The 13600-nt window shown below is 33.8% G+C and overlaps 1 protein-coding gene across 3 annotated transcripts in view; it reads right to left on the bottom strand.

The window, feature by feature from the left end:
• The window catches only part of RASGRF2 (Ras protein specific guanine nucleotide releasing factor 2), a 106066-nt gene that overhangs the window by 7624 nt on the left and 84842 nt on the right, over positions 1-13600 (bottom strand). For all 3 annotated transcript variants that reach the window (XM_087715681.1, XM_087715682.1, XM_087715683.1), the window contains exons 19-23: positions 7336-7448; positions 5445-5505; positions 2562-2665; positions 1469-1553; positions 729-926 (exon numbers count right to left, since the gene is read on the bottom strand). In XM_087715681.1, coding sequence (XP_087571807.1) covers positions 729-926; positions 1469-1553; positions 2562-2665; positions 5445-5505; positions 7336-7448 — 561 coding nt within the window. The remainder of the gene's footprint in view (positions 1-728; positions 927-1468; positions 1554-2561; positions 2666-5444; positions 5506-7335; positions 7449-13600) is intronic.

The following is a 13600-nucleotide window of genomic DNA, read 5'->3' as shown; positions in this document are numbered from 1 at the left end:
TAGCCTACTGAAATAAGAGGCTGGCACAGAAAAACCTTTATGTGTGTATTCACTGTTTTGTTCAACTTCTTAAAACACACATATCAAAGTCTGTCCTACCATATATTAAACATAAGTCCTGAAACAGGCTCATCATAAAATTGTTTAATTGAATTCATGGCTGCATCAGATATTTACATGAGAAAACATGTCATTTTTACAAGAATATTTAAACTGCTACAGTAATACATCCAGAAATGCACCCTTATGAAAAGAATACCAAAAATATTAGGTTCAATAAACTACACAATTTTCTCATCATGAAAGTAATTTGGTGCTCAACAGTTAGATCACGGGCTTGGACAATCTTTCTTTCACCCAAGAGTAAGCCTTTTTGTGGTTCATACTTATGACCGTTACTGTGTCCCAAGGTCATGTGACCTTTTGTGACCTTTTGTGACCTTCTGATAAGTAAAGTAAATGGGGAAGCCAGATTCACTTAACAACCATGTTACTAACTTATCAACTGCAGTGATTCACTTAACAACTGTGGCAACAAAGGTCATAAAATGGGGCAAAACTCACTTAACAAATGTCTCACAACAGAAATTTTGGTCTCGGTTGTGGTGGTAAGTTGAGGTCTACCTGTATATCAATTAAAATAATTCAAAAATATTTAAATCTACAATTGTACTTGATAAAATCTATTTTTTAAAATCATGTTGTCTCAGTCAGTATTAATTACTTACTTGTTTAGAAACCTTTGCCCAGGTTTTCTTTAGTCTGTAGATTGCACTTCTGTTGAAGGCTGATGTGATTTCAAGGACACCATTGTAGTTGTGCAGACAACGGCAAATATCTGCCACTGCAACCCATTTCTCAATGGTATTAGCACGGGAACTGATATCAGTGTAATTCATAATTTGGGATGCTACAAGGTTGCTCATCTAAATGAAAGAACTAGCACCATAAATATTTGCATTTACAAGACTGAATTAAACATATATTTAAATAATGATTTAAATATGTCTGGCTTTTAGGAAACAAAATATTTATTACAAAAATGACGAAAATAGGACAGCTTTTCCCAACCTGCTACCCTTCAAGAATATTGGACATTCTGATATCACATTTGAGAAGCGCTAGATTGCAAAAGCCTCTAATAAAACAAAACAAAAACGAAGAAATCACTGAACAGATAGCAAAGGAAACACTGTACAATAGATTCCAAAAGCATACCAAAAGCAAAAAAGCAATATGATATATAAACAGAAACAATCAAAATAATAAGGAACAATTTGTTTTACACTCAGCAAATTTCTTAAGATTCTACTTTTTAAAATGCTTACTAGTTACTCTTTAGGAAAACTGGAATCCTTTGGTAACCTTTATTTTGGTTATCTTTGGTAACTTTTATGGTCTCAGAAATATTTTTAATCTAGCATTCTTATATTCTTAGAAAGTATTCTCTATTTCTATTACAACTCACATCATTAAAATGTTGGCTGGTTTTCATAATGTAAGGTGTTCTTTCATTTTTATCCAATTTCATCCAACCCTGCCCAAGAAATTCTCTGGGGGGAAAAAGAAACAGCAAAAAACAGAGAATATTTATTTCTGTTGGCTCCATTTACTTTGGCAACAATGTCACAATTCCTGAATGAATTCTTCTGAACTACTAAAAAGGAATTGGTTATAAATGTAAAAGCCTTTACTTAAAGCCTTATTAAATCAGCAAACAATGTTTGTTAAAACAAACAAACCATGTTTTCCTTGGTTAACACTCTTTAGCCAGATCTTTAAAGTAAGAAGAATTAGGAGAAAAGTTCTAAAACTTTTATACTAGAATAGGGTCCCATTAAAATCAACTTATTTTCCTATTTAACATGATCACACAGTGTGAATCATGTATATGGCTTCATATAACTTCTTTACACTCATTACCGCCTTTCCCCTCCAAGCAAGATATTCATGAAATATGTTTTGAAAATAGTAGCTTCTTCTCTTTTGCTGATTAAAAAAGTAAACAAAGTACAGACATTAGGAAACATAAAGCCACCTTCTACAGAATCAGGTTGGTCATCCATCTGGCCCATATATGTCAATACTGTCTAGAGATAGTATTGAGGCTTTCAAACCAAAATTTCACAGAAGATTATTCCAAGTTTTACTTAGTGATGTAACAAACTGAACCTGGCTCATTTGTATTCACAACTCAATTCTCTACTTTTGAATGGTCCTTTCCTGAATGCTACATATTCAGCCTTTAATGGCTTGCTATCTGTCCTACAAATTGGCAGCACATACAAAAAATTATTGTTGGTTCTTTGGAGATTTATTATGTAGATATGTTGGTGTTTTCAGGAAATAAACTTCATCCTGCTCACAAAGAACAACTTAGAAATACTTTGTTATTACTGCCTTGGGCTCTGATATTAGACTTTCATGATCTGTTTATGCGGAGAGATTCCATTTCCACTGTATCCATTGATCCATTCCAATTTTGTTCAAATTCTTGTATTATCCAAACCTTTGCTTAGAAATATTTTCATTCCCATAATAATGACTGAAACACCACTTACTCATAAGGTATGCCTCTGAAGACAATGTGATCTAAGAGAGTTATTTGTTCAGCAAGTTCCATCGCTGATAATGTTTCAAAACATTCTGGTTTTGGACACTCTAGCTATAAGGAAAAAATATATATTTTAAACTATTTAAAATGCAATCTTAACCTTTTGGTTTGTTTTCTACAATATTAGATTAATAGATGTTCTATCAATTTTATTAGTCAGATTTTATTATTTATTGAAGGAAAATCCTGAAAGCGAAAAGCACTTATGTACATATGTTATTTAAAAGAGAGAGGGTTAGAGCAAAATCAGCCAAGTAGTCACTGAACTGATTTCAACAGAAATACAAACTAAAATACAGTACACTGGGGAAAAAATAATCTTCCGTAATGAATTTTCCTTTTTGCCAATAATTATTTACTCAGATTTTTAAAAGTTTATCATTTTATACAAACTAATGAACTTCTCTCAAAAACTTAATATTTTATTGTATAATTCATAAAATTAATACATTAAGATTTTAGAAGTTAAGAGTGCTTCCAAAAGGGCATTGACGGGATATATTCTCATTTATCCATCATTGAAAACAGCATTTCATGAGTTCTTATTTCTGAAACCGAAAATTGTTTTCTTAAGGTTGGAAACTAATAAAACAACTTCATTGCAGTTTTCTAATCTTACAGAAGTCCTCAAGTTATGACAGCAATCTCCATCCAGATTTTCTATCACTAACCAATAACACATCACATGATTACATTTAGCAACGGCAATCCTAGTAATCCCAGGAGCTGCCATTAGCCAGCAACTGTGTAGTTCATTAAGAAAGGACCTCAAATGGCTATAGTGCTAGGCGAACAAGCCAGCGGGCAAGAGCTACTGCGAGGGGAGTGGGTAAGTGCCACAAGTGGGTGCTACTGAGAGGAGGTGGAACATAAGCTGTGGGCAGGTGCTACTGAGTAAGGACAGATTCACAGGTAGGCACTATGGAGCAAGGGTAAGCCAGTGAAGGCTGCAGACAGACCAGTGTGGACCACTGGTAGGCACTATGGAGCAAGAAGAGGTTGGCAGGAGCTGCTGTGGAGCATAAATGAAGAGGGGGGCTACAGAAGACTTTTCTTGGTGGCTTCCCCATTAATTTGCTTGTGGGAATTAAGTAGGGAAGGTTGCAAATGGTGAGCGAATGAGCGAATAGGCGGCAATATAAATTCAATTAATTAATTAATTAATTATGTGGCCATGTAACTGGGTTTAAATACCTGTCATTTATAAATTTGAACAGTCACTGAATGAGTGGGTCTAATCTGAAGACTACCTGTAGTTGCAAGACTTGAAATGTGCCTTGTGGCTTTTACCAACGAAATTCTTTCTGTAAAATTCTAGGACATTTTTCCCCTTACTCCTTTCATTTATAGATACAGAACATGAACACATATTGTGCTGGAAGTAAGCCACTTCTCACAAAGAGTATTATATTGCTATTGTTTAAAAGTGACTTAAATGTATTACAGCAAGCAACAAACTATTATGGTATATCTGCATTTTCTTATCGAAGACCAGGTAATCCTCAGATTACAACCATTAGTTCAGAAACTGCTTGAAGTTATGACAGCACTGAAGAAAGGCCGCACACAGGTCCTCCCACGCTCCATTTTCACTGGTAGAGAGTTGCAGGAGGCTGTTGCAGCCAAAAATATAGTTCGGGAGCCTGTTTTCTCCAGCAGAGTGCTCAGGCGCCCCCGACACAAGTAATGTCGAACTGGCCACGCACACCCTGGCCACACCCACCCTGGCCCCCCAAGGTCAAACACAACCCTGATGTGGCCCTCAGTGAAATTGAGTTTGACACCCCTGCACTACTAAATGGCTACTTAATCAGAACCTGGATATTCTTGAAATGGACAGCTGTATTTGGGTTTCTTTCTCTTTTTTTCTTTTAAATATTTCTTGTACTTATATAACTCTTGAGATTCTGAATATGCCTCCTTGTGGAGTCAGACAGACTTACAAGGGTAAAATAGTATATATAATGGGGAGTTGAAAAGACTTGCTAATACACAATTCTTAAAATAAAAATGCATTCTATATGCAGAGTATTGGTGTTCCTAGAACAGAATAGGAAAAAGAAGATTAACACAGTAAATAATACGCCTGGATCTTGAACAAGCTGTCAGTTACATGAAGCACTCCACATTGTTTAAAACTTTCTGTGCTTCAAATTCAACTTGATATTTTCTCTACATAAATAACTCTTCCAAGGTTAGCAGATTTTCACTTTTTAAAAATAAGTTCCTGTTTATGTTTTAGTTACAAATTGGCACTGCAATTTTAAATAGCCAATTGAGGGTTTATTTGAGGAACTGCCTCCACCTGATTTACATGTACTTGTCCATCAGGTTTGGAAGAAGAGAAATATTGTTGTTCCTTCTGGTGAAAGAATTTCATCTGGTGGGGCGCAGGAGATGGGCCTTTTCTGCTATGGTGCCCACTATTGATTTTACTATTGTTTTTTTAATTAAGCAATACCTAGAATCACTTTTCTGTGAGATGGATGGCTATATAAATAAATGATTTGTGTAATAAAATATATAAAGTAATGATATATAAATAGTTCCTGAAGATATGACTCATTTTAATTAACTTCCACGGTATATTGAAATGAAAGTTCCACATTTTGCATAACATCTCAACAAACCAAAGGTTATATTCATAGCTATTTTGTTTCATTGTAACTACTGGACAGTTGAAACACCTAATGATCAAAGGAAAATATAACAGAGAGTGATGTGCAAAAAAGGCAGTAATAATGGAACAGTCAAGCATAATTTCCAGAGAGTAAGCTCAATTTACATAAATAAAAATAAAACTAACATATATTTATTTAAACAAACTCACCATCTGCATTATATCTTCTATTTTTAAGTGTGTGTCATCTTGATCATCCTGAGAAAGTGTCCTAAAAACAATTAGCAATATATTTTATATCACAATGAAACTTCTGCAGTCTTTTGCGCTATTTTTAATGTTTACCTTATAGGTATTCCAAGTGTTTATTTATGCTTATTTATTCTACTAGCATGCTGTCAAATCATTGCACACTCATGGTGGTTTACAAAACAATCAATAAATATAAATACTTTAAAGCAGTGTTTCCCAAACTTGGCAACTTGAAGATGTCCGGACTTCAACTCCCAGAATTCCCCAGCCAGCGAATGCTGGGAGTTGAAGTCCGGACATCTTCAAGTTGCCAAGTTTGGGAAACACTGCTTTAAAACAATATGTAATCAAAGTTACAGCAATCAAGAATAAACTATAATGCTAAATTATACTGACAGGAAAATTAATTAAAAACAGGAAAATTAATTAAAAACAGGAAAATTAATTAAAAACAATACAAAAAATGAATAAATCATTCAAAGTGAAATAAATTGAAGACCGCAAAAACAAGCTAACCAAATGCTTCACAGGAAAATTAGTAGCTGCTGGAACATTATAGGAGATGGAGGAAATCTTAATTGTAAGGGGAGGTATTCTGCAAAGCAGGAGCAGCAATTAAGTCTCTGTCTTTCTTCTCTTTAGAAAGTGGGATATAACCAAAAGCTTCCCTAAGAAGAACTTACAGGATGCATCTTCATGACTATTTTGAAATAATACCTAATAAATGATAGCCATAATTTGTAATGTCTCTTCAGAAATAAGTTCCGCTGATGCCATGCAAGTCTTGCATTTTCAGGATGATTTTCAATTGCAATGTTTCTAGTACTCTATAAATACATGCCAGATACAGTATATTCAATTTATATTCCACTTAATGTAAAACATGTCTTCAAGATGACATGGAATTATGAAAAATCATTCATTGAATCTCAATATTTAATCCCTTGCAGATCCACTGATACTGATTCTCAGATTCACCATCTACCAACCTATTGTAAGGGTATCAAATTATCTGAGTCAGCTGTGTAATACAAAAGTCAATCATATAGACATCACTATAAGCCTACCTGAAAGTGAGGATAGGGTTTAGAGTAAATAATACCAAATGCTCACCAGACTAACATTTATTATGTTGTTTAACAACAGACACACTTACTGTAGACTTATATACCATTTCATAGTGCTTTACAACCCTCTCTAAATGGTTTACAGAGTCAGCATTTTGCCCCCAACAATCTGGATCCTCATTTTACTGACCTCAGAAGGATGAGAATCAAACTGCCCAATTTCTGGCACCTGGCAGTCAGCAGAATTAGCCTGCAATACCGCATTCGAACCACTACGCCGCCACCACAGTATAAGATGTTATACAAATTTTCTGTAGCTGTTCTTGCAGAACAATATTTCGGCACTAGTTCTTTCAAAATGTTTGAAGTATGTTTTTGCTTTTCAATTGTAGCACTCAAACTGTTTGGAACTGGAAATTATTGTTTTTATCATGTAAACAAGTGGCTTGGGTGACTTATTGGAGGGCCTTAACTTCTCAAATTGCTTGTATGTAATAAATTTAGAATGTTCATATATTTTTAATTTGCAATCAAACTTTTGGTGAAAAGAACAAAAGGATCCTAAATGATACCCTAACGGGGTATAATTTTGCAGTATATGTTCCTTAGAGAAAGATTAAAATGGTTTTAACTCTATGAAACAGTTGATCAATATCACATTTTTGTAAGAAAATTAGATATCCCCCTTTTTAAAGTGATACACTGAATCTAAACATCTGAATTGATCACACTTCTGTTTCTTTTATACTACTTCTGTTATGAAGCTCATAAATCCTCTTTACCTCAGTATATTTGCTGTAGCTTTTCTTTCTTGTGGCAAAAGGTCAGGGTCTCTCAAAACTTCTTCTAGTAGATTAAGAACACTCATCTTCAATTCATTATTTAATTCAAAATCCTGCAAAACAAAGTGCTTCTGGTGAAAGAATCATATTACAGATTTATACTTTGTGAGAATGATAAATATTTTAAAATAAATACATACATTTCCTTTTGCACATTATAATTTTCTGGTTTATTTGTTACAGTTGTTTGCACACCACAACCTAGTCCATGAATATCATCCTCTGGCAACTGTAATTATCTGATGTAAATCAAGTTTCATGCAAGCCAGTTTTGAGCAGCTTTTACAATTAATTCTTATATGATAGTGATATTGTTTTACCATTATCCTATAACTTAATTCTATGTTGCTTCATTAAATCCAAAACAATTACATTACTTAAGAAAAATTGATAATAAGCTGACACTCCTGAGAAAAATAGTTGTATCACCTCTTATTTTTATGTAATCTACTCTTTAAGGCACTAGAATATTGTGGGGTAAAATGCATGAAAATGGAAACTTAAAGTTTGTCACCATTTAAAACTGCACCAAAGTTTCAGTTTTAAAGACTGCATCTTCCTGAAACATGTGTTTTTCACTAGAAGTGCTACAACTTGACTTCCTTTAAATTTATCTTCAATGTATGTAAATTAGCATCCAAACATTTTTTTCACCCCAAAGCTTAGCTTAGCAAAAATTTAAATGGGTTTAATAGTCCTTAACTATTTTACTAGAGTCTCCCAGTACTTTGTCATATTTGTTTTTATTTCTATGTACAGTACATAAATTTTGCACATAAGAATATTCCAAAATACTATTTCCTTTCTAGGTTCTTCGGGGCTCTTACAGAAGAAGTTGCCTCCAGAGTTCTGACCAAATTTTCCCACTTCCATGTACATTTGAAATTTTAACTCACCCAAGCATTTTTTTTCTTTCCATTTTAATTAGCTCATTTTTTAGTAGAAGATAATATGGTGATCCAAGCTTCATGTTCTTTTAGGGCCAATTAACAAGAATTATAATATATAACTAGGATATTTAAGTGAAATCATGGGCAATTTTAGGCAAGAAAATTAGAATCTTTTATAACTAGAGCCCATGGATTCTAGACAATATCCAGAAAGTTTTGATTTACAAGTTAAAAGCAGCAGAAACATATCTAAGAAAAGTGAGCATTTTCATAAGCTTATTGTGGAACCAAAGCAATTTATAAAAATAATACTGGACATCCCATGAAGTTCAGTTTTTTAATGAAAAAAGTTTGCTTCTTGTTAAACCAATTGAGACTTCTCTCAATATGGAATCTGAAAGAGGGATACACTCATAATTAACAGCAGAGTTTATGGAAGGAGACATTATCTGCACAAGGTAGATAATTGGAATTCAGATAATTTTAGGTTATTAAAAATAGTATTTTTACATAATTATTTTCAATGCAAAGAGTGGATGCTTTATAATGGGGAAGAAAAAGCTACACATTATCAAATCAATAGGCAGGTAGCTGATCTGCTATGTGACTATGGAATCTCATTTATCCTTAAAAGTATGTGTTTATTTATCTCAATCCTACAAAACAACAATCTGATTTACTCTTTCCTTCCTATTTAATAGATGTCCCTTCCTCCATCCCAGAAACAATTAAGACTACTTCAAAAAAGAATATGGTAGAAGATAGCCATCAGTAAATTCAAGTGTTGAAATATCTTCTGTCGATGTTTCTGCTTGAATTAATTGAAAAGCACTAACTCAAGTCATTTATATTTCAGGTTACTGCAGATGTTTCAATAAAGGATTTAAACTAAAAGCTTCATGTCTCCAAGATTTTGTAGCAGTCTCTTTTATAATGAATACCATCACATGAGAAGCAATTCAGAATGTTTCCATAGAAACAGAAACAATTATCACCAGCAAAGTTCTTGAAACTCCTGCACATTTAACTTTCCATGTAGCAATGAGAGAAATCTGTGTTTGAATTTTGTGCATATCTTTTCAAATAATTAAACAACTAGACATTTTCCTGAGATCAGAGTTCTCTTTTATTTAGTCTGTTTCATGTTTTGAGTTTGGTGTACTTTTGTTTGAAGTATTATATAGCAGATTGCCATGATACCAGTTTGTCTGCCTGTTATTACTTTTATAATAAGATCTCATCCTCAATAATTTTTAACAAGACATGTTGAAAGGCCATGACAGTAATGTTATATTAGATTGGGAATGTCATGCTTTGTGTTTCTAAGGAGTAGTATAGAAGAATAAAAAGAAAATGAAATATATGCTTGAGAGGCTTCTGAAATAAAGATTTTGACAAACAATAAATAAAAGTATTTATTTGGGCTCTTGAATACATTGAAACATGTAGCGTTTGTCGGATTTTTTTCTATATTTTTTAATCTATGTACGTATTAATAGCAATAGCAATAGCAATAGCAGTAGACTTATATACCGCTTCATAGGCCTTTCAGGCCTCTCTAAGCGGTTTACAGAGAGTCAGCATATTGCCCCCAACAATCTGGGTCCTCATTTTACCCACCTCGGAAGGATGGAAGGCTGAGTCAACCCTGAGCCGGTGAGATTTGAACCGCTGACCTGCTGATCTAGCAGTAGCCTGCAGTGCTGCATTTAACCACTGCGCCACCTTGGCTATTAATTTGAAAACGAACTGAACCTCGTAATGTATGTTTGTCGAGAATTTGAGTAAGTGTTGTCCACAAAGGATTAAAACCTGCAGAATGAGTGACACAAGTGGCAATCAATCAAAAATCAGGATCTTTTAAAACCAGATCCCATGGATTTTCCAAGTTTATTCACATGCACAGAAAAAAGCCTCAGGCTTCACTCATGACATTCACTATACTTGTCCTCCTAACATTTTGACAAATCCTTCTGTAGACACTCACGAACCTATCCACCCATCCCTTAGCAGTTCTAGAGTATACTAATAAAGCCAGAAGTTGTTTTAGTTTATTTCTAGTAAGAAATAGTTACTTCTGTAAGGTTCAGAGCCAAGGTGGCGCAGTGGTTAAATGCAGCACTGCAGGCTACTGCTAGATCAGCAGGTCAGCGGTTCAAATCTCACCGGCTCAGGGTTGACTCAGCCTTCCATCCTTCCGAGGTGGGTAAAATGAGGACCCAGATTGTTGGGGGCAATATGCTGACTCTCTGTAAACCGCTTAGAGAGGCCTGAAAGGCCTATGAAGCGGTATATAAGTCTACTGCTATTGCTATTGCTATCAAGCATAAAATTATATATTTTTTAAAAAAAGTTGTTTGATACTTACAGCTTTGCAAGAAGAAATTTCAGAATAAATGCAGTTTATTAGCCAGACAATGTTCTATGGCTGGAAGATGGAAGCTAAAGAAGCTGTCCTAATAACTTCCTACTCCCTAATCACTCAGTAAATAGAATGAGAGAGACATAAACAACAGTTTGATGATATTCTCCAGTGGAATAGTTCTCCTCTTGTGAGCTTGCACCAAGAGGTAGCATGTTACAGCTACTACATAATCCATTGTCATTTTTGAAGGTCAAAGTTAAAGTTGAGAGTGAGCTAAATTCTCAACAAAAATGTTCCATACCAAGTATCTTTTAAGTAGAAGGAAAAGTTAACCTCTAATAGCTCTTTCAGTCTTCCATGCAAAACTTACACTGCATGCAAAACTTACACTACATGTCTTAAATGCAGATACTGTGGTTTTTAAATATACTCCCATCTGAAACATGCCAAAATGGAACATTTTCCGACCAAAATCCTTTTTCTGCTTTTTTCTTACACATTCACCATTGTGCTGTGTGAAGAAAAATGACCTCTCTAACACTAGAAATGAAGTGGGATGTATTACTCTACATCTAATGATCCTTGGCCCTAGCATGAATTTTTACCCTGAGTGAATTTATTACACACAAGATAAAGAAGAATGCTAATAGTATTTGAAGTGCCATAATGTATTCTACCTCTTTGTCTGCCATGATAACCATGCACATTAGAAATCCAGTAGAAGAAAAGAGGAAGACATGTGTTCCTGTTACATGGAATATGAGACAAGGAGGAAAACATTTTTGAGTGACATAATGCTTAAGAATAAGGCTCTGAAATTTTATGAGTACATTTCTCAATGTGTTGTGGTTATACACTTTTGACACCATACTCCACAACTACCCTTTCCCACCAGTTCAGTATCGCTTGTAATGGAAATACATTTTATGTGAGGAATTTTGGAGGAATGTAACTTAGAACAAGGGAGGGATAACTGAACACATTTAGAAAAATACTTAAAAGGAAACCAAAAGTTATCTAAAGTACAATTCTAACTGTGAAGTTAACTTACTTCAACATATACTACACATTCTTATTTAAAGTGTAAATAAGTTGTCTTTATTTTATTTATTATATTTATGTTCTACCCTTTTTATTTTTATAGCTCAAGGTAGCATCACAGAGCCTCAGTAAGTCTGGGCTAAGAGAGAGTGATCAACACTCAATCAGCTTCAGTGCTTAAGGATGACTAGAACTCAAGGTTTCAAATTGTCATATTGCCTTCCTGATCAAATTACCACTTTACTCAATATATATTAATTACCTGCTTATCTAGTAGCTTTGATTTCTGGCATTCTCAAAACTATGTAAGTAAGTTTCTTTCACCTATTGTTTCCCTCCTTTAGTTTCACTGAAAGCCACATGGAAAGACTGGCCTATATTTTTAATGAACATCAGTTTTTTTGTTATGTAAACACATGGAAATGTAGATAGCTTTAATTACAAACAAGCAAAGAGGTTTTTTTTCTGTTTTGAATTCTAAATTATGTTTATTGTGCTAGTATGTCACTTAAGTGTTGCCTCAACAATGGTGGTAGCTTATACATTGATTAAAGAAATAAAAAAATAATTGAAAAATATATTGTACACCAAATTGAAAGTGACCATCACTCACAGATTAGATACAATGCTAAGATAGAGATAGTTAAAGGAGGAAAAAAGTACTCCACATGTTGCAATTGATAACTAGAAAAAGGGGAGAAGTATGAATGCGAACTTAGTTCACATAGGTTGCATTATATGGCACACTTAATTGTGTTGATTAAAGGACCAACATCTTGTAAAAATCAATTCCAGTAGTTCCATTCAGAATCATTATCATAAGTTGTTCTAATATATTCTAAGATAAATTGGATTTATCAGCGCATACTGCACAAAATCAAGACCAGTTTAACTCATTTATGAGCATAAACACATGAATCTAAAACAATCCCACAAAGCAATATTTCAATCTTCATTTTTCTTTTAATTTTCATTCCTCCCCATATCGTAGTAAGCCTGAAATAAGGGGATAAAAAGGGAATGAAGATAGCTAAGCAACTTCTTGACAAATAGTTCATGACTCTCATCATACCACAGACACTTAACATCTGGGGGGAAAGTCCCCAGATATTTTAGCTGGGAGAAACCACCCCAAGATAGTTTTTGAGGTTTCATTAGGTCAGTTAATTGTTTTCATTAATAATATTCCTTTGGATCACTGGGCAATTATTTTTCCCAGGAACTGCAGTAAACTCAGTATGCTGACTCTTGAAAATGCAGCCATATTTTAATATTAGAATTAGGACTAAACCAGTCAATATCTATACTAAAGATTTCACCACTGACATCAAAGTCTGTTATTTTGTCTGTACAAACATGAATATCAAAATAATTCATCTCACAGTAGGAAGTTATCAAGATAAAATTCAACAAAAGTTCACCCTTCATCTGTTCTCTCTTTTACCATATTACTCATGATTAAGTAATAAATAAAATGTGATGTAAATATATTACTACTTTGAATTTCTGGCAAGCTACTTACTTGTATTATTTATATTGTAACTAAACTACAGAAACTGACAGACAAGGTAAATATTAAGAGGAACATTCAAATCTCTCAAGCAAATAAGCTGTTATCTTGCCAAAGATTTTCATTTCCTAGTAGTATTGTTTTAATTGAGTACAACTTCTACATAGCAGCTTTATTTTGACAGTTATTGATAATAATTTCATTTTTATTTCTTTTAATTTTGATTTCAAATTTTTAAACATTGGAAATGCAAGCATATTCTTTATTTGTTTTCAACAGCTATGCTGACAAGAGAATTCTGAAAATACTAGTTAAAAGCCACCAGGTGAAGTCTGATGGTGACGTCTGTCTGTAGCATGAAGTAGTGCTGGGCGAAGGGTGACCTATTTTTCAAGAATA

This window comes from Thamnophis sirtalis, unplaced genomic scaffold (assembly GCF_051295495.1).
Source record: "Thamnophis sirtalis isolate CommonGarterSnake01/CBP01778 unplaced genomic scaffold, rThaSir2_p1.2 scaffold_5, whole genome shotgun sequence".
In the NCBI taxonomy this organism is placed as follows: Eukaryota; Metazoa; Chordata; class Lepidosauria; order Squamata; family Natricidae; genus Thamnophis; species Thamnophis sirtalis.
This window is presented reverse-complemented; position numbering and strand designations above follow the sequence as displayed.